The sequence below is a fragment of the Festucalex cinctus genome, chromosome 2 (assembly GCF_051991245.1).
Source record: "Festucalex cinctus isolate MCC-2025b chromosome 2, RoL_Fcin_1.0, whole genome shotgun sequence".
Lineage (NCBI taxonomy): Eukaryota > Metazoa > Chordata > Actinopteri > Syngnathiformes > Syngnathidae > Festucalex > Festucalex cinctus.
In genome coordinates, this window is record NC_135412.1 from 45,076,568 (window position 1) to 45,100,704 (window position 24,137).

The 24,137-nt window shown below is 45.8% G+C and overlaps 1 protein-coding gene across 1 annotated transcript in view; it reads left to right on the top strand.

Moving 5' to 3' along the window:
- The window catches only part of LOC144014872 (myosin-7B-like), a 508,753-nt gene that overhangs the window by 5,252 nt on the left and 479,364 nt on the right, over positions 1 to 24,137 (top strand). Inside the window, exon 2 of the mRNA XM_077515180.1 lies at positions 18,579 to 18,678. Coding sequence (XP_077371306.1) covers positions 18,579 to 18,678 — 100 coding nt within the window. The remainder of the gene's footprint in view (positions 1 to 18,578; positions 18,679 to 24,137) is intronic.

Here is a 24,137-nt window from a genome sequence, read left to right on the forward strand (position 1 = left end):
TTTGCAGAATTGCGTCCAGAAACGGGAGATGAACTGTGGTCCACGGTCGGAGACGATGTGTAGCGGGAATCCATAAAACCGGAATATGTGGTGGATCATGATGTCTGCGGTAGTTTTGGCGGATGGGAGCTTGGATAGTGGAATGAAGCGAACCATCTTGGAGAATCTGTCAACAACTGTGAGGATTGTGGTTTTACCATGGGATGGGGGCAGTCCAGTCACAAAGTCCAATGATATTTCTGCCCATGGTCTGGATGGGATCGGTAACGGTTGGAGAAGGCCCATCCGAGACTGATTTGAAGTTTTATTGCGGGCACAAGTCGGACAGGCAGTGACGTATTCCTTTATCGTGGTCTCCATTGCCGGCCACCAGAATCTCCGGGCAACAGCATACATGGTCCTGCGGACACCAGGATGACAAAATAGCCGTGATGTGTGAGCCCAGTGTATTACCTGGGACCTTAGCTCTTCCGGCACGAAGAGTCGACGTGGTGGACATGACGTGGGGGGAGTGATGTTACGCAGCGCCTCTTTGACATCGTCCTCGATTTGCCATCTCATGGCCCCGACTATGCAGTCCCGGGGCAGAATGGTCTCAGGCTCGGCTTCCAATGGCTCGGACTCGTGAACTCTTGACAAGGCGTCAGCCTTAACGTTTTTGCTGCCTGGTCTGTACGTAAGAGAGAATACGAAGCGGTTGAAAAACAGAGACCATCTGGCCTGTCGAGGGTTGAGTCTTTTAGCTTGACGTAAGTATTCTAGGTTTCGGTGGTCGGTCCAGATCACGAAAGGAAGTTCGGCGCCCTCCAACCAGTGTCTCCACTCTTCAAGAGCTACTTTTACCGCGAGAAGCTCCCGATCTCCTACCGAGTAATTGCGTTCTGCCTTGGATAGTTTCCGTGAGAGGAATGCGCAGGGATGTGTTTTTCCGTCCTCCTGGCAGCGCTGGGACAATACTGCCCCAATCCCTATGCTCGAGGCGTCCACCTCGACCACGAACTGGCGTTTGGGGTCAGGAACTTTGAGGATTGGGGCGTTGGTGAAGCGAAGTTTCAAGTCTTTGAATGCCTTTTCGGCTTCCGGGGTCCAAAAGAAACGAACTTGTGGGGAGGTCAAGGCGTGTAGGGGAGCGGCAATGGTGCTGAAGTTTCTAATGAATCGACGGTAAAAATTGGCGAATCCGAGGAATTGCTGGACTTTTTTCCGTGAATCCGGCGTGGGCCAATCTCGCACGGCGCTGACCTTGTCTGCCTCCATCTCTACTTTTCCCGGTGACACGACGAATCCCAGGAAGGAGATAGTGTTGACGTGAAACAGGCTTTTTTCCGCTTTCACGTACAATTGATGATCCAGGAGGCGCTGCAGAACTCGGCTTACATGGTCTCGATGGCTCATTAGGTCAGGAGAGTATATTAGTATGTCGTCCAAGTAAACGTATACGAAGTGATCAATAAAGTCCTTTAGTACCTCATTAATCATGGCCTGAAAAACTGCTGGGGCATTGGTGAGTCCGAAAGGCATGACGAGGTACTCGTAATGTCCCCGGGGCGTGTTAAAACCAGTCTTCCATTCATCTCCCTCGCGGATCCGGATGAGGTGATAGGCGTTGCGGAGATCGAGCTTTGTGAAGATTCTAGCTTGTTGCAACTGGTCAAACACAGAGGACATCAATGGCAATGGGTACCGGTTCTTGACCGTGATGTCATTCAAGGGGCTGTAGTCAATGCATGGGCGTAGGGATCCATCCTTCTTGCTCACAAAGAAGAAGCCTGCTCCTGCAGGCGAGGAAGACGGTCGGATGAGGCCGGCTTTCAAGGATTCGTCAATGTAACTGTTCATGGCTTGGCGTTCGGGTCCAGAGACCGAGTACAGTCTCCCCTTGGGAATGGTTGAGCCGGGAATCAGATCGATCGGGCAATCATATGGGCGGTGTGGAGGGAGAGTCATGGCTTTGGTCTTGCTGAAGACCTCCCGCAGAGGGTGGTAGCAGGAGGGAACAGTGTGCAAGTTCGGGTACTCTTCTTGAGCCGGTGGGACAAGAGTCACCTGGTGAACCTGGGCTGTGGAGTTTCGGGGTGCGGGTTGTTCCAACCTGTGAGAGCTGCAGTCTTTTCCCCACTCCAGCACAACTCCAGTGTTCCAGTCGATTCTGGGACCATGTAGACACAGCCAAGGGTGTCCCAGAACCAAAGTGGGGGAAGCGGCGTGGAAAACATGGAAACGGAGAGTCTCGAAGTGAGGTCCGATTCGGACTTCCAGAGGTTCAGTGATGTGGGTGATTTGGAAGAGCTCCTTGCCATTCAGCGCTCGAGCCTGGATGGTCAAAGAAAGGGGTTCGGTGGCGGCTCGTATATGCTTTACGAGCTCCCAGTCCATGAGACTTTCGGCTGATCCGGAGTCGATGAGGGCTGGCAGATCTAGGGAGACATTGTGGTGGGTTATCTGGATTTGCGTAAGTCTGTGACTCTTGGCGGGTCGGGGTGCCGGAGGACTCACCGGGGAGTGGCCCTTTGTGGAGCAGGATTCCACCAAGTGTCCAAGACCTCCACAATAGTAGCAGCGGCCCTCTCGGCGTCGGCGCTGCCTCTCCTCCGGCGAAAGCCGAGCCCTTCCCAGTTGCATGGGTTCGTCGCTAGCGAGGTCCACCTCTCCCGGTTCCGGTCGGGAAGGAGCGATGAATCGCGGCCTTCCGGCCTCCGGTGTCCGCGTCCAGGGGGTGGGTTCCTCCCTCCTTCGCGGTCCGCCGATCTTGGCCAGCTCCTGGCGACGATGATCGGTCCGGATAGCGAGGGAAATCAAGGCGTCCAAGTCCGCGGGGAGATCGACGGGAACCAGAAGCTCTTGAATAGCTGGTGAGAGTCCTTTCAAAAAATGGTCGTGGAGTGCGATGGCATTCCAGCCACTGTCCGTTGCCAACGTTCGAAAACGAATTGCATAGTCGCTGACAGATTCCTTGCCTTGCTGCAGTCGACTCAGTGCTCGTGCCTTCTCTCGGTCATGGTTTTCTGGATCAAAAACTCGGCGCAAAGCGATTTGAAAGTCCTGTACGCTTTGGCAGACCGAGGAACCCCTGGCCCATTCCGGGGTCGCCCAGGTTTTGGCCCGACCCGTCAGGTGAGATACCATGAAGGCCACTCGGGATCGGGCTGTGGGAAATGCCTGTGGTAAGTGTTCAAAATGTATGTCGCATTCTGTGAGAAAAGTCTGACAACGTCCGGGTTCACCGGAGTATCGTTCCGGGGAGGCCAGTCTCAATCCTACCCCGGTGAAAGGCGTGGTCGGTACAGAGAACTCAGGGGGAGGAATTTGTCCGGTGGAAGCTGGCGCTCGACGCCGTGAAAGGCTTACCAGCTCGTGGACCTGGCTGGTCAATTCCTCCATCCGGGACAGCATGGTCTGTTGGATCTGGCCCTGGGTGTTGAGCCGGGCCTCCTGGCTCTGCAGTGCGGCCTCGATCCTGCCTGCTGGGTCCATGCTGGCCGAAGTGTACTGACAAGGCGGGGTCAGGTAGGACTCAGACGCAGGCGTAAGGTAGGCCACCAAGGCAGCAGGTTTATTTCCGGCCAACAGTGGTCTCCTCTCAAACTGAGAGGAGAACAGGGAGGGGAAAAAATGGAGAACAAAAGGCGCTCCACTAGGGAGGAAAAAACAGGCAAAGGGTACTGGGGACAACAGAAAGCGCTCCGCTAGGGAGGAAAAAGGGCACAAGGCAAAAGGGGTAACTAAAGGCGCTCCAAAAGGGAGGAAAAGGCACAAAAACAAGGCAACAACGCTAGGCAACAGGAACAAGGACATGAGGACTGTGGACGCTTCCATGCACTGACGGTGACACTTCGGCAACGGAGGGGAGAATGCAGGTGGCTTTTATTGTGTGGGTTGATTGGTGGCAGGTGGTGATAATCATGGGCGGGGACCGGTAATGAGTGAGCGGCAGGAAGGGCAAGTGACCTGAGGTGAGAGGAGAGTTAGATTTTCAGGATAAGACAGGAAACATGGATACCAAAATAAAAGCATGGCCGTCACACCGGTGGCGGCGTGACAATATGTTTCAATATACACACACACCCCCACACACCCACACACATATATATATATATATATATATATATATATATATATATATATATATATATATATAAAATAAATAAATAGAAAATACTTCTGTCATAATTTAACATAAATTAGGTGTGGCAAACTGCGGTCCTCGAGGGCCGGAGTCCTGCAGGTTTTATAGATTTCCCGACTCGAAGTGCAGCTGATTCCAATTAACAGGCTCGTTATCAGGCTTCTGCGGAGCTTGCTGATGAGCTGATCATGAATCAGTTGTGTTGAAGAATGGAAATATCCAAAACCTGCAGGACTGCGGCCCTCGAGGACCAGATCTCGTCACCTGTGACATAAGGAAAACTCAAATTTTTTTGTAGCAGATAAATGAATACAATATATATATATATATATATATATATATATATATATATATATATATATAAAGACGGTTCGATACGCATCTCGATACATGGGGTGCGATCCGATACAAGGACGGTTCGATTTTAAAATGAAACGATTCGGTTCGGTTCGATTCAGTAGGATTACGATTCGATGTTCGATTCAGTAGGATTACTATTTGATTCGGTTCGGTGTAGCAATGCACCGATTAATTACTCAACGATTAGTTAATTGTCAAATTAATTTAGAATTATTTTGTTACTCCATTAATGGTTTGAATATCTTGTTTAATTTAAAGTGATCAAAATGTGTTGTAACTTGTACATTTGCGAAAATCTGCTTTTATTTTGTAAATACAGCGATCTGTAATGTTCTAACATGTTGCAGACCAAATTAGTAACTATCAGTCTTTTAAATTGCTGTTTTATACATCTGCCGAAATACTCCACTCGTAAGTTGTAACTACTAATTAATATATATTTCAAAGTGCCACCTTACTACATGTAAACTAATTAACTTAAATTATGATACAGGCCAATTTTTGAGTAGCACTCAGAAAAAAAACTTATGAGAGAAAATTTATATACACATTTTTACTGATTAGATAGATAGATAGATAGATAGATAGATAGATAGATAGATAGATACTTTATTTATTTATTTATGTATTAAACCCCCTAAGGGGAAATTTAGTTGTCCATCAGTAGCACCAGGAAAATAAATAGACAGCAACAAAAAGACATCTCGAAAGTATTCAATATGTAAGAACCCGACAGTTTACATCACATCTCTTAAAGCTTTCAGTTCTGCAGCGCACATGGAAAAGACGATTGCTCCTTTGAGTGTTGCTGAGCATAACCTCCAACTATGCATTTAGAGCTTCTCCCACACTTATTTTATACTTAAGACAAACGCACGCCACACAGTGCTATGTTCGCTGTAAAAGAAGATACTACTACTCACTTCAGCATGAACGGCCCATGTTATTTTTTTTTACGTCCGTACAGTATCAGCATGCGAATCCACCTCTGACCGTGGTCTTTCTTTTTTAAGCTTTGAGACAGTACAGCATGGTAGCATTTTCATGTAATGCTCTTAACTCGAGAGTTATTGTAATGTACACTAGAGCTAAGATTAGCCCGAGCCCGACCCGGCCCGAAATTGTCAAAATGTCAATCATTAAGTTCGGGTTGGCTCGGGCCCGAGATGCTCTCTCGCTGACTTTTTTTTTTTTTAAGAGCTCAGAATTGTTCATTCGGTAGTCTTACCGATTCAACGTCTTATCATCATTGCTCTTTTTTTTTTTTGTGTGTGTGTGTATGTGTGCGTGCGTTTGCGTGTGTGCGTTTGCGTGCGTGCGTGCGCGTGCGTGTGCGTGCAAATACGTATAAATTTATACTCATTAATTCACCTAAAACCTTATAAATATCCCATAACCCTTCGCCTTAACCAGGTACTTCAGAATCTTGCCAGAGTCGTGAGGTTCAAATGGTCAGGAGACCAGAGAAAAGGTCAGAAAAAATAAAGAGAAAAGAAAGATAAATCAAAATGAAATCCAGCACCGACCAAACACTTCCTGCCTTCCCCATGGTTACAAAATCAAAGTCTTACGCCAACCCCGGAAGCCTCTAAATTCCAGCAAATTAGCGAGATCTCCAGAGACCAGAGGAAAAACTAAAGAGAGGAAGGAGGGAAGGATCGATGAGGTAGAGTGAGATCCATAGAAGCCAGTACATCCAATCCATCAAAGTGAAATCCAGCACCAACCAAACCCCTCCTGCGTGGTTACAAAACCAGAGTCTTATGCCAATCCCAGAAACCTCAAACTTCCAATAAATTGAGATCTCAAGTGACCAGAGGAAAAACTAAAGAGAGGAAGGAGGGAAGGATAGATAAAGTAAAGTGAGATCCACAGACACCAGCACCCACTGATTCAAGGGGCTGTGGGAGGGAGAGGCAACTTCTGTTTGAGTTTCAGTAGATGCTGGCGCGATGGATCTGGCATGCATAAGGACCACCACCAAAGAAAGAAGCCGTCAACCGCGGTCCAGCAAAGCGAGCACCGTCCGGAATCCCCAGGCCGCGGCAGCACTAAGGCTACCCCCAAGCCACCCGAGCGGACACCGGTCGGCGAGCCGACCCAGACGCCCGGAACACCCCCGCCCCAGCCCCGGCCCACACCACCGAGCCCAAGGCCGCAGAACGAGGCCCGGCGGGCCCCCACAGCGCCCCACCGGTCCCCAGCCCCCATCCCCCCACGACCCCCCGGCACCCCACCCAAACCCGCCACCCACCACGACCCAGGCCCCGCCACCCCCGGCCCCCAAACCCCGAACACACCCCGACCCCCAACACCCAACCCACCCATACCTCCACCCCCCCGCCCCCAAAACAAGACGACCCCCCCCCCCCCCCCGACGACCGCCAACCCCCCCGCGAACCACGCCCCCCGCGAGCCCCCCCACCCCCGGAAACCGGCACCGGGCAGCAGCGCAGAGAGAGAAGACGTGCCCACCCCACCTCCAGCCGTGCGAAAGGAGCACAGCGGCGGGAGGGGGGAAGCAGAGGAGGAAGCACCGGGGGAGAGGCGGAACACCAGAACACCGAGCCCGGTGGGAAGAGGCCCCGGTCGTCACGCCAGCGTACTAGTGACACCTAACCCTGTTACTGAGTCCGCCAGCTCGCCGACTGGCGAGCTCTACCCTTACACCATGAATGTGGCCCCACCCAGTGTATATACAAGTGTGTGCGTGAGGTGCATTAAAAAAAAATTCCCCTACTCCGATACACCCGCATCCCCCCCAAAGAATGAATATGTATATGTGTGGTGCATTAAAAAAGGAAATGGAGGGACAAAGTGGTGGGGCAGGGACACAGATGGGGGAGACCACAGCGCTGCCAGGCACTGCAGTCCATCCCCCCTGATGGCTCCCCGCCCCAACTCACCCCTCCCCTTGGACATGAAGTGCATTAAAATTGGAGGGGAGTTGAAGGGTGAAGACGGTGTTTCCACCCTTCCCCACCCCACCAAGAAATGTGTTGTGTGCCCTATGTGTATATTTACAAAGTGTATAGTGCAAAACTAGTGTAGTGAGTAAGAGGAGCGACCAGCGGGGCCTCACCCAACCCAGCACCCCCCCCCCCCCACCACAGCTGCCCCCCACCCCACCCATCCGGCACCATGATAGGCGGACAGCCAGCGCAGCAGGGCTACTGGACAGCCCACCGACCACCGGAGCTCGCCCGGGGCGCCAGGAGTTCTACCGGAGTGGGGCAGGCCTCAAACCCCCGCCCGGCCCCCGGAGTCCGACGCCTGGGCCGGGGAGGGAGCCCCAGGGAGAGGGAGGGGGAGGGGGCGGGGGGCAGACAGGGAAGGGGGGAGGGGGAAACGGGGAGGAGACGACAAGAAGGCGAAAGGGCGGCTGCAGGGCAGGGGGGGGAGGGGGAGGAGGGAGGGCGACAAGGGAAAAGGGACCGGGAGGCAGAGGAGGATGGGCGGGGGGAGGCGAGGAGGGAGAGGCGACGGGGGGGAGGAAGGGGGAGGGGAGAGGGAACCACGGGGCACACCAGAGGCCCACCCGCCCCGAACCGCAACGCCGGGCATGGAGCAGCGGACCGCGCCGGGACGGCACCGCCCCGGGCACCAGGGAAAGCACCCCAACACCGCACCCCACAGGGGGCCCAGGGAGCGGCCAAGACGCAACCGCCACCGAGCAGACAACGGGGGGGGGGCAGAGCCACCCCCGCCCGACCACGGGGGACGGCGTCAAGAAAATTGACTAATTAGCATGCAGTAACACCAAGTGTTGATGCTTAGTGCCCACTAGAAATAAATCTTAAGGAGTTAGTGAGTATAGTGTCGTATAGTGTGGTATGCTCGAGCCCACTAGCAGCAACTAGGTTCCTGACTATATAAAAATAAAAACAATCAGATACAAAATACCAAATACAGAAGCAGCGAAAACAGAAGTTGTAACGATGTGGTGGCTCTCGTTAACAGGCAGAATCTAGGCAGGATTAAGTTGCCAAATTAAGATTAAAATATTCTATGTACATAGGCCATATTTGTTTAAATCTTGATACTTGATTTTTATTTAAGGCAGAGATTTTTTCCATTGAGATATAATTTATTAGTAAGTTTAACCAGTGGTCGATATTTAGAGATTGTTTATTTTTCCAATTGACAAGGATTATTTTTTTAGCAATAGTAAGGGCTATAAATATAGATTGAGATTGTTTACATGGTAGCTCATTGTTAAGTCACCTAGTAAACACAATCTTGGAGATAAAGGAAGCCTACAGTTTAATATATCAGCGAGCTTTTCCAAGATTTTATTCCAGAAATGCAGCACTGGAGTACATGACCATAAAGCATGAAGTATCGGCAGTGTTTTGTGAGCACTGGAGACAAATGTCGGAGTCAGAGAGTCCCATTTTTTTTCATCATATATTGTGTAATATATGTTCTATGAAGTATCTTATATTGGATAAGTTGCAAATTTGTCTGTTTGGTCATTTTAAATACATTTTCACAGATTTGGGTCCAAAAGTCTGGTTCCGGAACTATAGACAAGTCTTTGTCCCATTTTAAAGTCGGTAAATACGTTTTATTTGTGTATAAAAATAACTTATATATTTTTGATATTTTCTTTATTGTTGTTGGAGAAAGCTTTATAATATCTTTAGTTCTTTATCTTTAGTTGGAGCGTATCCTGAAGTGTTGGGATTTGTTTCTTAACCATATTTTTAACTTTCAGATAATGTAAGAAATTTCCGTTTTTTATTTCATATTTCTGGACCAAGTTTGTATACGATATAAACTTATTATCTGAGAAAAGATGATGAAGGTGTGTAATTCCTTTCTGCTCCCATAAGCTTAAATGGAACGACTGATTATTAAGTTGAAAGTCGGGGTTATGCCAAATGGGAGAGAGCCCACAGGGCGCCAATTGGGAGTTTGTAATTTCTAATGCCTTCCACCAGGCAGTCAGGGTGGCGGCTATCATTGGGTTTTTAAAACAATTATGTCGTTTTATTGATTTTGTAATAAAGAGTAAATCTAACAGTCTAAGATTATTACAATCCTTCTGCTCCAATTCCAACCAACAGTTAGTATCTCTGTTGGGTTGTGTCCATAGCACAAGATATTGTAGTTGATTAGCTATATAATAGTACATAAAGTTTGGTGCCTCTAAACCTCCTTTAGATTTACTTTCCTGAAGAGTTTTTTTTTTTTATTCCAATAGAATTTTATGATAGCAGAGTCCAGCGATTGGAACCAGTTAGACGTAGGTTTAAATGGAATCATTGAAAATAAATAATTAATCTTTGGTAAAACTTTCATTTTTATAGTAGCTATCCGTCCTATTAAAGAGATCGGAAGATTATTCCAGCGCTCCAGGTCACTACGGATGCTATCCAATAATGGTAAAAAATTTAAAGAAGTTAATTCAGTTAACTTAGGTGAAATTTTAACACCTAAGTATTTTAAATTACCTGTAGGAAAGGAGTAGTGTGGATCCTGACTTGTAGGGTTCCATGAATTTTCTGTAATAGGTAATAATGTTGATTTTGTCCAGTTAATAGAGTAATCTGATAAGTGAGAGAATTTAGTTATTAAGTTAAATGCTTCCCCTAGCGAGATAGCAGGTTCTTCTAAATAGAGTAATATATCATCGGCATATAGATTAATTTTATGTTCTATTGTCCCGGAGTGGAGTCCTTGGATCCGTCTATCCTGACGTATAGCTAATGCAAGCGGCTCAATAAATATAGCAAATAATAAAGGAGACATTGGGCACCCTTGTCTTGTACCCCTTTGTAGAGTAAAACTCTGTGAAGTAATCCCATTAGTAGTAACTGTAGCTTTAGGAGAATCATATAATATTGAGACCCATTGAATGAATGACTCCCCGAAGCCGAATTTATTTAAGACAGCAAAGAGGAAGGACCAGTTAACTTTATCGAAGGCTTTTTCTGCATCCAGCGAAATAACAACTGCCTTTTTATCATACCGCTGTGACATACTAATCGTTAAAGAGCCTCCTAATATTATTAGTAGAATGACGACCTTTAATAAAACCTGTTTGATCGCTATGAATAATTGTCGAGATTACTGTCTCTAGTCGAGATGCCAAGGCCTTAGCGATAATTTTAATATCGGTATTAATTAGTGATATCGGTCGGTAACTTGACGGGAGGGTGGGGTCTTTTTCTGGCTTTAATAAAAGTTTAATTGCTGCTATATTCATATCTTGACGTATATCACCCTTACTTTTAATTTCAGTTACTACTCTTAGAAATAATGGAGCAAACATTAACCAGAAATGTTTAAAAAATATAGCCGGATAGCCGTCTGGACCAGGTGCTCTGCCATTAGGCATACTGTCTAAAGCACGATACAACTCATCTATAGTAAGCGGGGCATCTAGAATATCTTTATGTTCAGTAGATAACTGAGGTATATTTAAGCTATTTAGGAATACCTCAATATGTTCAGGGTTAGGTCTATTAATTTCTGAGTATAGATTTCGATAATAGTTATAAAAAATATGGTTAATTTCTTCTGGTGATTGTGTGCATTCACCATTTATATCTTTAATAGCCGTTATAAGAGATTTTTCCCGATTCCGTTGAAGTTGATTTGCCAGAAATTTACCTGATTTATTATTATGTTCAAAATTATTATATCTCAACTGTTGTATTATAAACTCTGTCTTTTTAGATAACATGTTATCTAACTGTATTTTTATATTCTGTAGTTCTGTCCATATTTGATTATTTGGGTTTAATGCATATTCATCCGTTAGTTGTTTAATTTTATCTTCCAGATATTTTTCTAATTTTTGATCCTGTTTCTTTTTATAAGTTGAATATGATATAATTTTCCCTCTAATTACCGCTTTCCCTGCTTCCCAGAGAAGAGATGGAGATATATTTGGAGAGTCATTTATTTCCAAAAAATCTGCCCATTCCCTTCTAATAATTTTATCAAACTCTACGTCTTTCAGTAATGAGATGTTAAAACTCCATATCGGGGGTAGTTTAAAGGTAGAGTCAATTTGTAGAGTGAGGGAGACTGGTGCATGATCACTTATAATTATAGAATGTATTTTTATAGCAGTTTTATCAACAATAGAATTATTTGTAAGGAAAAAATCAATTCTTGAGAATGATCGGTGCACCGCAGAGAAGAAAGTAAATTCCTTCTTAGTTGAGTTTTGAAGTCTCCAGCCATCGCTGAGGCCAAAATCCTCCCTATATTCATCTATTACTTTAGCAGATCGTAATCGCCTTGTATATATCGTATTATTAGAACGATCTATTAATGGGTTTAAGACCGTGTTAAAATCACCTCCAATAATAATAGTAGAATTTGTTGCTAAATCGAGTAACCGAGAGAAAAATTCATGGAAAAAATCCGGGTCATCATTATTTGGGGCATATAAATTACCAATTGTATATACTTTATTAAATATAGTTACCTGTATAATAATATATCGGCCCTCTAAATCTATTACTATATTATTTAGAGTAAAGAATAAATTCTTATGTATAAGTATAGAGACACCTCTTTGTCTACTATTATAGGAGGCAGAGTAAACTTGACTAAAATTTTTATCTATAAATAATTTTTCTTCTGATTTTTGTAAGTGGGTTTCTTGTAGGAGACAAATATCTGCCTTAAATTTTGAGAGATGGTCTAAAATGTTTATTTTTTTTGCCTGGGAGCGAGCGCCACACACATTCCAGGAGACCAGAACTAATTTCTGCATACAAGCAATATAGACTCAGTCTTATGTATACATCTATATGAGCTGCTTATTAATATTAACATATTGTAGGATAGCAAAAGAGTAATTAGGCAATTTATATAATTTATATAAAGAGAGAGATAACAAGTAGATAAGTATAATAGTGAAGAAACGAGGGGGGAAGTGAGTGTGAAGGAATTCTGTGGGGGATTCAACATAATACACCAGTAGATAGTGACCTAAGCGAGATTATTATTTTTATTATTATTATTTTTGTATTTTTTAAAAATATATTTTTATATTATTATTATTATTATTATTATTATTATTATTATTATTATTATTATTATTATTATATAGCCTATACATGATATAAATTCATATTCTCAGTTTCGTAACCCATTATCCATACATATACATACATATACATACATATATATATATACATATACATATATATACGTATATACACATATACATACACATACATAAACATACGTCAAATAATCACACAATATTCGGCTCTACCAATTTATCAGTTAGAACAGCCAAGGGGTCGAGGTTGGGTTTCGGAATAGCTGGCCGTCGATATATAATTTATCAACGACCATCGAAGTCCGTTTACCCTCCTGTCTATTTTGTTTCATTATAGGAAACAGTACTTTTCGCCGCTCGTTTATCTCTCTTGGGAATTGATCATTCATCCCGAAAGATGTCCCTTTGAGCTCCCGTCCTTTACTTTTAACCAATTCTTTATGTTTAAAATGTTCGAACTTAGCAATAATAGGACGGGGCTTATTGCCCTTACGAGCTCCGAGCCGGTGTACACGGTGAAAAGAGATATTATTTACCGTCTCCTGAGGGATCTTTAGCGATAATGTCATGAATTTTTTTATCTCGCTCTCTGGATTATCTGGGGTATTTTCGGATATACCTGAAAATATTAGATTTTCCCGCATACTATGGGATTGAACATCTAAGACCGTTTCCTTTAGCATTTTATTCTCCTTTTTAATCGTCTCCAACGTGACAGTGACAGCTACGAGAGAGGAGCGTAGCTCGGAATTATCTCGTTGGAGATCGCTTACCTGTTGGCTAACGAATTCCAAACTTGCCTTTAATTCTTTGACGTCCTCGCGGATAAGACAGAGGATGTCAAGTTTTTTATTTATGGAATCCAGCATACTCACCGATACGTCAGCGGTTACTAAATCATCCGTATCTGTTGACGAGTCATTTTTCCTTTTTTTCGAAGGATTATCACGACTAGCCACCAGATCATCCATCGCGCAGCTATAAAAATAATCGTCAATAAAGCGTTCGAGGTCGTCCACACTGGATAATATTTCCGATCTTTCTTAGAAAAGAAAAGAATCGAATTTATCTAGTCGTTAAATTCGTGTTTAATTAGAAATATAAAGCTAATTCTATTTTAGCAGCAGGGCGCCGCCATGTTAGATTTTCCCAGTCTCGCTACCGGTCTCGCGATAGTCACAGCATCTCGCGATAGCCCTGCTCTGGTCTCTTTTTTTTTTTTTTAAATAAATATATGTTTAGAAAAATGAAAACTAAAACGATGCGTGGATACTAAACTAAGGAATACTTATAAATAAATAATTTGAATAAAACAGAAGGAGCGCTGTAAGGTTCATTATTCTATTAAAAGCCTAGGGGGCTGCAGTATTTCTCCGCGTTATTAAGCGAGTGCGCATTGTGGTGTCATTTAAAACTGTTATTCTACGGATCGCCACTAGGAGGTGTTAGCGGTCTTTGGAATGAGTATCACCCCTTGTTTACAGCAGTAGCCACACTTTACGACAGTCTGATATGCCTGAGCCTGGGAGTTCTGTCGTTGTTGCCTCGCGTGCACAGAAGTTGCTCTTTCGCCCTGCAGTCAAGACTGAAGCAACGTGATGGCTAAGTTTTAGGCTCCTGAATCGTTTGACTTCACCCAGCCTTCGGCATGGCCGTCCTGGAGACAGCGTTTTTCCTTACGACAGTCTGATATGCCCGAGGGAGTTCTGCCGTTGTTGCCTCGTGTGTCTGTTAATAAAGCCCAGTTGTTGAACTTCCATGAAGACGTGAATTCATGACACGCATCAAGATCTCTCTTTCACTCTCTTTGTCTGGCCTCTTACTGTGTTCCAGCGTTATTTCGTTGTGCAAATGTATTTATCATGATCATAAAAATATATAGATTATTTTAACCTTAAAAAATCTTGCGTTTTTTTTTTCTGCCAAAAATACTATGAGATAAATTGAAATTTCGGGTTTGCTTCGGGCTCGGGCCTGCAAATCAAGTTAATTGGTCGGGCTCGGGCTGGGTCGGGCTTTAATGCCCACGGGCCTGGGTCGGGTCGGGCTGGATTTTTTAGGTTCAATCTTACCTCTAATGTACACACGCGTTCGGGTCGGCTAGTATCGATCAGCATGTTTACAGCGAGGGACTTGAATGGCGCACACTCGTAAGCACAGATGTATATATGACAACTGAATTTTTAGTGCGCTTGTGATGTATAGGCGCACGGAAATTCATGTGATATGGAAGTCAACGGATGAGCAGCTTTTGGGGATGGTAATGTTTTCCTCATGTCCTGACTCCGGAAAGCCCTCATTCGCCACAACGCAGTATGGCTTAAGTGTTTAAGTTTATTACCTTTCTCTGGTCGAGTTGTGTGCCTTTTAATTGGAAGAAGTCCTGTCTCTCTCCGTGGGGTCAAACACCGCGGTTCCTGTACATCTGCAGTACTCGCAGTTGACAGTCTTTGAACATGGCGACACTTTTACCAGAATTCCATTGTTCGTATAAAATTAACATCTCTTCCATACTTTGGACATGAAACTTGCCGGAGAACGTTGTGTCCGCGTCTTCAACACTTTCCTCCCAAAACCGAAAGCAAAAGTGCTACCTTACTGTAGTTGTCCACTACGGCGACAAGTCTCGCATAACTTTTTTTTTTCCACCCACGCACAAACACCGCTTCCCGGGCGAAGTCTCGCGTTACTTGGAGTCGAGGAAATGCAGTTTAAACAGCTCGCTTGTGAATAATATTCTCATTCATTCAGGAGGACATTTCATTCTTAAAGGGATCGTTCTGATTTTTTAACATGAATCTCAATTTCATCCTCACCTCCAGTGTGTGCGATCAGCACTGACTTACCCCTGACAGCGCTTTGTGACACGAGTTTTGGTCCTGTGTTGGACGAGAGGAAAATAGTCCAGCAAGCTGGCTGGGGTCTCGGAAATTAAGCGTTTTTCTTCTAAAAACTATTTGTATTCAAAAGCGTGATACATTTCCATCACAATACTCCTTTTCTGAAAAAAGTCAGATGCCATTACCGCCAGCCACTACTTTTCTGTTCGTTCGTATCACTGCGCGGCGCCCTGTAGAGGGCTAATTGACGCACTGCAGCCAGCTGATCCTTCCGCTAGAAGTTGTTTGTCTTTTCGAAGGCGGAAGGATCAGCAAGCTGGCTGCAGTGCATCGATTAGCCGTCTACAGGGCGGTTTAAAAACCAAATAAATCTACTATAAATCACATTTAAAATCATCCCCAAAGGCTCATGCATGAAATTAATTACCAAAGACTAAAACAAAGGGCATGTTGGCTATAATTCTAGTCAATTTTAGTTAGTTTTGTAAACATAAAATGTAGTTTGAGTTAGTTTTCATTTTTTTAAAAGCATTTTCATTTTTATTTTATCTCGGTAACTATATTGTTTTTTTATTTAGATTTTTTTTTCATTAGTTTTAATTAACTAAAATAACCTTTAATGGCACCTGTTTTTCTGTGATTGGCTGGCAACCAGTCCAGGGTTTCCCCCGCCTACTGCCCAGAGCCAGCTGAGATGGGCGCCAGCACCCCCCGCGACTCTTGTGAGTAATAAGCGCTCAAGAAAATGGATGGATGGCACCTGTTTTTCGATACCCTCCCTTCTTGCTTTCACCATCTCCAAACATTTTTGTTTGGTTTATTTCATTTGAACTGAGTCAAATGCCATTTTTAGCATGTGTCGCAGGCCACTGAAAAATGGACAGCGGGCCGCAAATGGCCCCCCGGGCCGTAGTTTGGACACCACTGATCTAGAACATTATACAAACTCAGTTTAGCTTCAGACACTGGTGGTTTTGGCATGACTAAACAATGTTTCTAAAGTGAAACCAAATCAAGTCCAGATATAAAAATGTAATTTCTCTTTTAGTAATGAGAGGTGATTTTCTATGGTCTGATGTAGCTATGCAATAAGTAAACATTCTTATTAAGTCCATTCTTATTATATCAAATACGTTGTCTTTTCACACTTAGCATTACATTATATTCTTGTAGTATCAAACGGTAGCAATGGGAAGGCTAATGGCCTTCCACCCTGCATGTATCCAGAGTGGGGGGTTCTGAAAACTCTCTTTTCGGATACTTTTATAGTTTCAATATTATGTCTGTGAAGTAACCAGGCTTTGGTGGTTATTTGCAGGTTAAGCCAATTGGGGGGCTACAGCTAAACTGACTGACAAGCTAACCCTCATCGTACTCATCCATAATGTGTTTTAACAAATAAAACAACATACTCACCACGAAAGCCACCGCTAACACCGATGTTTTTATTTCCATGCCGGTATTCTTATTTCCACGCCGTGTCCGCCCGAGTGTCTGAGCTTGCTTTTTCTACTCAACGATGAAGCTCCGTGTTGAATGCTGGCGCCGTCAACCGTCAACCCCGCGTTGACTACGTCATCAACGTTCGACAAAAGAATATCCACCTCTTCGACGTCATCAACCTATCAACTTAAATTGAGTGTCATTTACTAAACTTAAAACATTTATACAGGCTTCCCCAGGTGTCATGATTAAATTGTTTCAGTCTGGTTTATTTGTCTCAGTTCGGTTCAATATGGGGAAGACTGCAGCCTTGACAACTGGCCAGAAGAACATCATTGATTAGGGTATCAATAGGCTGGGTAAGCCACAATAGTTCATAGCCATGGAAGGCTGGTTGTTCACAGACTGCTGTGTCCATGCATATCAATGGAAAGTCTAGTGTAAGGGCAAAATGTGACAGGAGAAGATAGGCCACCAAAAGAGATGGCCGTGGCCTTCATCAGAATATCAAACAGAGCAGATTCAAGAATCTGGCAGAGATGCAGAAAGAGTGGAATGAGGCAGGAGTCAGAGCACAACAGTCTGGTCCCTTGGATCAAGCGTCTTCTGAGCCTGAGCCATCGTAGGAAGTGTCTCAACTGGGCAAATGAGAAGAAGGACTGGACTGTTGGCCAGTGGTCCAAGGCCTCTTTCTGATGACAGTCAAGTGTGCCTTTCATAAGGGAATCAAGGATTTGGAGGAAGACGGGTGAGGAACAGAACCCAAGCTGCTTGAGGTCCAGCGTGAAATATCCACAAGTCAGTCATGATTGGGGGTGCAATGTCCAGTGCAGGTGTTTGTAAACTCTGCTTACTTAAATCCGCTGTCACAACAACAGTCTACCAGAATGTTTTAGAGGACTTCATGATTCCCTCTACTGAGGATCTGTATGAAGATGCAGATTTCATCTTCCAGCAGGACCTGGCCCCTGCCCATACCGCCACAAGCACCAAAACCTGGTTTGATGCCGATGCCGTCACAGTGCTTGACTGGCCACCCAACTCGCTGGACCTCAACCCCATTGAGAATTTATGGAGTATTATCAAAAGGAAAATGAGGGACACCAGACCCAAAAACGTAAAACAAAGAAGAGCTGACACAACCATCAAGGAGATCTGGGCTTCCATAACACCCGGGCAATGCCACAGGCCGATTGCCTCAATGCCACAGCGCATTGAGGCAGTTATTAAGGCAAAAGGATTTCCAACCAAGTATTAAATAATATAATTTTGATAGTACAATATTTGGATTGATTTGCTGTGATCTTAACTTCTTTTTTTTATTCCTGAGAAGTAAATTGTGATTTCAACAGTATTCTAATTTTTTGAAATCCTGTTTTTGTGGGTTTTAAGAACTGGAAACCCAAATCAAAGTAAAATAAACAAATAAATACTTGAAATCAATTAAATTGTGGGCCCTGAATCTATAATCTATGCAAGTTTGACTTTTTCAATGGAGTTATGAAAATAAATGAACATTTTCATGATATTCTATTTTTTTTAAAGGATCTGTACATATTTTCCACCGATATAAAAGGGTTAATTTAACTCGAGAAAGTGTGGAGCTATATCAACTCTGAAAAAGTGTTCAAATCAACTCTGTGTGAGTCACTAAGCACTATTTTTTTGTTTTTGCTGTATGGGGTGCCTAAATGTTTGACTTCCACTGTATAAAAAATGAAAATGTAAATAGTGTACTTAAGTAGTATGAAGTAACAGAAATCATTTTACATGTCCTTAGATGTCTCGCTTCTTGGATCTGAAGGACTTTGGAGATGCTGCTCGATATCTTCGTCTCACCAACCTTGAACAACTGGCAGCCATAGCCCAGGCCTTTGATGGTAATGTAATGTAAACTACCTTCAATCTCACTAGCAGTGTTACAAAATAAACTAGACTAAGTGCAATTTGTAAGAAATTATGTGGCAATGCTGAAAGCTGAATGCTAATGGCTGAATGCTAATAGCTGAATGTCAATGAAGGAAATAGAAAGACAAAATTCTGTGAAAATTACAAAGTAATTAACTATTAATTACTAGTAATAGTAGTAGTAGTAGTAGTCGTAGTAGTAGAAACAGTAGTAGTAGAAACAATAGTAGTCCATCCATCCATACATCCATCCATCCATACATCCATCCATCTTCTACCGCTTATCCGAGGTCGGGTCGCGGGGGCAGCAGCTTTAGGAGGGAAACCCAGACTTCCCTTTCCCCAGCCACTTCAACCAGCTCCTCCGGCGGGATCCCAAGGCGTTCCCAGGCCAGCCGAGAGACATAGTTTCTCCAGCGTGTCCTGGGTCGACCCCGGGGCCTCCCGCCTGTGGGACATGCCCGGAACACCTCCCCAAGGAGGCGTCCAGGAGGCATCCGAACCAGATGCCCGAGCCACCTCAGCTGGCTCCTCTCAATGCGGAGGAGCAGCGGCTCGACTCGAGCTTCTCACCCTATCTCTAAGGGAGAGCCCGGCCACCCTGCGAAGGAAACTCATTTCCGCCGCTTGTATCCGGGATCTTGTTCTTTAGGTGAGGGTTGGAACGTAGATCGACCGGTAAATCGAGAGCTTCGCGTTTTGGCTCAACTCTTTCTTCACCACGACGGACCGATACAGAGTCCGCATCACTGCAGACGCTGCACCGATCCGCCTGTCGATCTCTCACTCCATCCTGCCCTCACTCGTGAACAAAACCCCAAGATACTTGAACTCCTACACTTGGGGCAGGATCTCATCCCGGACCCGGAGAGGGTTGGAGAGTTGGAGATCACGGCTGGATGAAGCCAACAGCACCACATCATCTGCAAAAAGCAGAGATGCAATGCTGACGCCACCAAACCGTAACCCCTCAACTGCTGCGCCTAGGAATTATGTCCATAAAAATTATGAACACAATCGGTGACAAAGGGCAACCTTGGCGGAGTCCAACCCTCACTGGAAACGAATCCGACTTACTGCCGGCAATGCAGACCAGACTCTGGCAACGGTCGTACAAGGACCGAACAGCCCGTATCAGGGGGCTCGGTACCCTGTACTCCCGAAGCACCCCCCACAGTACTCCCCGAGGGACAGGGTCGAACGCCTTCTCCAAATCCACAAAACACATGTGGACTGGTTGAGTGAACTCCCACGCACCCTCGAGGATCCTGCTGAGGGTGTAGAGCTGGTCCACTGTTCCAGGGCCAGGACGATAAGCACACTCCTCCTCCTGAATCCAAGATTCGACTTCCTGACGGACCCTCCTCTCCAGCACCCCTGAATAGACCTTACCAGGGAGGCTGAGGAGTGTGATCCCTCTGCAGTTGGAACACACGCTCCGGTCCCCCTTCTTAAAAAGGGGGACCACCACCCCGGTCTGCCAATCCAGAGGCACTGTCCCCGATGTCTACGCGATGTTGTAGAGGCGTGTCAACCACGACAGCTCCACAACATCCAGAGTCTTTAGGAACTCTGGGCGGATCTCATCCACCCCCGGGGCCCTGCCACCGAGCTTTCCCACCACCTCAGTGACTTCAACCCCAGAGATAGGAGAGCCCACCTCAGAATCCCCAGCTGTGCGTCATCAAAGGAAGACGTGTCGGTGGAATTGAAAAGGTCTTCGAAGTATTCCCCCCACCGATTCACGACGTCCCGAGTCGAGGTCAGCAGCATCCCATCGCCACTATACACAGTGTTAATGGTGCACTGCTTTCCTCTCCTAAGATGCCGGATGGTGGACCAGAATTTCTTCGAAGCCGTCCGGAAGTCGTTTTCCATGGCCTCACCGAACTCCTCCCATGTCCAACTTTTTGCCTCAGCAAACGCTGAAGCCGCGTTCCGCTTGGCCAGCCGGTACCCGTCAGCTGCCTCCGGAGTCCCACAGGCCAAAAAGGCCTGATAGGACTCATTCTTCAGCTTGACGGCATCCCTTATCGCTGGTGTCCACCAGTGGGTTTGAGGATTGCCGCCACGACAGGCACCGACCACCTTACGGCCACAGCTCCGATCGGCCGCGTCAACAATGGAGGCGCGGAACATGGCCCATTCGGACTCAGTGTCTCCCGCCTCCCCCGGGACAAGGGAGAAGCAATGCTGGAGGTGGGCATTGAAACTCTTTCTGACAGGGGATTCCGACAGACGTTCCCAGCAAACCCTCACAATACGTTTGGGTCTGCCAGGCCGGACTGGCATCTTCCCCCACCATCGGAGCCAACACACCACCAGGTGGTGATCAGTTGACAGCTCCGCCCCTCTCTTTACCCGAGTACCCAAAACATGCGGCCGCAAATCCGATGACACAACTACAAAGTCGATCATCTAACTGCGGCCTAGGGTGTCCTGGTGCCAAGTGCACATATGGACACCCTTATGTTTGAACATGGTGTTCGTTATGGACAGTCCGTATCGAGCACGGAAGTCCAATAACAGAACACCGCTCGGATTCCGATTGGGGGGGCTGTTCCTCCCAATCACGCCCCTCCAGGTCTCACTGTCATTGCCCACGTGAACGTTGAAGTCCCCCAGCAGGACGAGGGAGTCCCCAGGGGGAGCGCTCTCCAGCACACCCTCCAAGGACTCCAAAAAGGGTGGGTACTCTGAACTGCTGTTTGGTGCATATGCACAAACAACAGTCAGGACCCGTCCCGTCACCCGAAGGCGGAGGGAGGCTACCCTCTCGTCTACCGAGGTGAACCCCAACGTACAGGCGCCGAGCCGGGGGGCAATAAGTATGCCCACACCTGCTCTGCACCTCTCACCGTGGGCAACTCCAGAGTGGAAGAGAGTCCAACCCCTCTCGAGAGGACTGGTACCTTAGCCCAAGCTATGTGTGGAGGCGAGTCCGACTATGTCTAGTCGGAACTTCTCGGCCTCACACACCAGCTCGGGCTCCTTCCCTGCCTGAGACATTCCATGTCCCGAGAGCCAGCTTCTATAGCCGGGGATTGGTCTCCGGACCTTGGCGGACCGATCCCCTTGGCTGTGACCCAGCCTGCTCTGCACCAGACCCCTTTGGCCCCTCCCACCGGTGGTGAGCCCGTGGGAAGGGGGACACACGTTGCCTTTTCGGACTGTGCCCGGCCGGGCCCCATGGTTGCAGGCCTGGCCACCAGGTGCTCCCTAAAGAGCCCCACCTCCAGGCCTGGCTCCAGAGTGGGGCCCTGCGTCCGGGCAAGGGAAAACGAGATCCATTTATATTCATCATCATCATAAGGTTTTTTTTGAGCCGTGCTTCGTCTGGCCCCTCACCTAAGACCTGTTTGCCATGGGTGACCCTGCCAGGGGCATCAAGCCCCATACAGCATAGCTCCAGGATACGCAAACCCCTCCACCACGGGAAGGTGCCGGCTTACGGAGGAACATATACATATATATATATATATATATATATATATACACTAATATATATATATATATATATATATATTAAGGGTGGACAGGCAGGTGGATGACTGGTTCACACGGTCCACCTCCCAGTATTGAGGACGCAAGATCGAGTCCAGGCTCCGGCCTTCCTGGGTGGAGTTTGCATGTTCTCCCCGTGCCTGCGTGGGTCTTCTCCGGATACTCCAGTCTCCTCCCACATTCCAAAGACATGATTGGCAGGTTAATTGTGCACTCTAAATTGTCCCTGCGTGTGCTTGTGAGTGTGAGTGGTTGTTCGTCTCTGTGTGCTCTGTAATTGGCTGGCAACCAGTTCAGGGTATACCCTGCCTAATGCCCAAAGCCAGCTGGGATAGGCTCCAGCACCCTCCACGACCCGTGTGAGGAATAAGCGGTTAAGATAATGGATGGATGGATGGGTGGAACGGTTCACTAAATCCACCGTTTGGTTCGGTTTTCGGTTTTGTGTTGACGGTTTTCGGTTCAGTTCGCTTTACAGTGACTTTAAAAAATAAAAAATAAAAAAATCTAATATGTGATGGAGTTAAAAGTGAAAGTGTATATGATTCACAGCTAATTATTAGGGCCCGAGCAGCGACCGCTGCGAGGTCCCTATTGTTTTTGTAAAAATTATTATTATTATTAGGGCCCGAGCAGCGACCGCTGCGAGGTCCCTATTGTTTTTGTAAAAATTATTATTAGGGCCCGAGCAGCGACCGCTGCGAGGTCCCTATTGTTTTTGTAAAAATTATTATTATTATTATTATTAGGGCCCGAGCAGCGACCGCTGCGAGGTCCCTATTGTTTTTGTAAAAATTATTATTAGGGCCCGAGCAGCGACCGCTGCGAGGTCCCTATTGTTTTTGTAAAAATTATTATTAGGGCCCGAGCAGCGACCGCTGCGAGGTCCCTATTGTTTTTGTAAAAATTATTATTATTATTATTATTATTAGGGCCCGAGCAGCGACCGCTGCGAGGTCCCTATTGTTTTTGTAAAAATTATTATTATTATTAGGGCCCGAGCAGCGACCGCTGCGAGGTCCCTATTGTTTTTGTAAAAATTATTATTATTATTATTAGGGCCCGAGCAGCGACCGCTGCGAGGTCCCTATTGTTTTTGTAAAAATTATTATTAGGGCCCGAGCAGCGACCGCTGCGAGGTCCCTATTGTTTTTGTAAAAATTCTTCTTCTTCTTCTTCTTCTTCTTCTTCTTCTTCTTTATTCTCCGCAAGCGATCCCGATTTTGGGTACCTAAACATTCACGAAAACTCACCGAACTTTGCACACTCCTCTGGCCCGGCGAAAAATTTGATATTATGAAGTCGTCATAACAACGCGACTCTATAGCGCCCCCTAGCGTAGAAAAATAAAAACCAAGCCCGGCACGTTTGAGCTAGAGCAACGGAAATTGGCAGGCACGTGTAGCACCCCGAGATGCACAAAAGTCTATTGGGACCATGTAGCTAAAATGTACAGGAAGTGAGCTATGAATTTTTTAATGTCCAATTTTGGCCTATTTTGGCACATTCACTGTGGCCATGCTTTTTCCCCCTTTGCAAACATTTTTCATCCAATTGACTTCAAACTTGGCATTTATCATCTCAAGACCTGAGAGAACAGCTGGGCAAAACATCTTGCCTTTTCGAAATACTATATGACGGGGGCGGAGCATCAAATATTGCCTTTAAGATTTCATTTGTCCAGAAAGAGCAAATGCTTAATAACTCCCATGTTCAAGCTCCAAAAAATCTCAAACTTCTCAGGCAACGTAATAGTCACGGCCTGAAAACATCTAGATGATAAAATTCAGTTATACATATAGCGCCACCTAGTGGTTACAATAAATGTCATACTTTACGTTTTTAGCTACTGTGCTGAGCTTGTTGAAGGGATCCATTTGAAAATTGGTCAGAAAAGCCTTAAGATGTTGATCATGCCCCACACTGA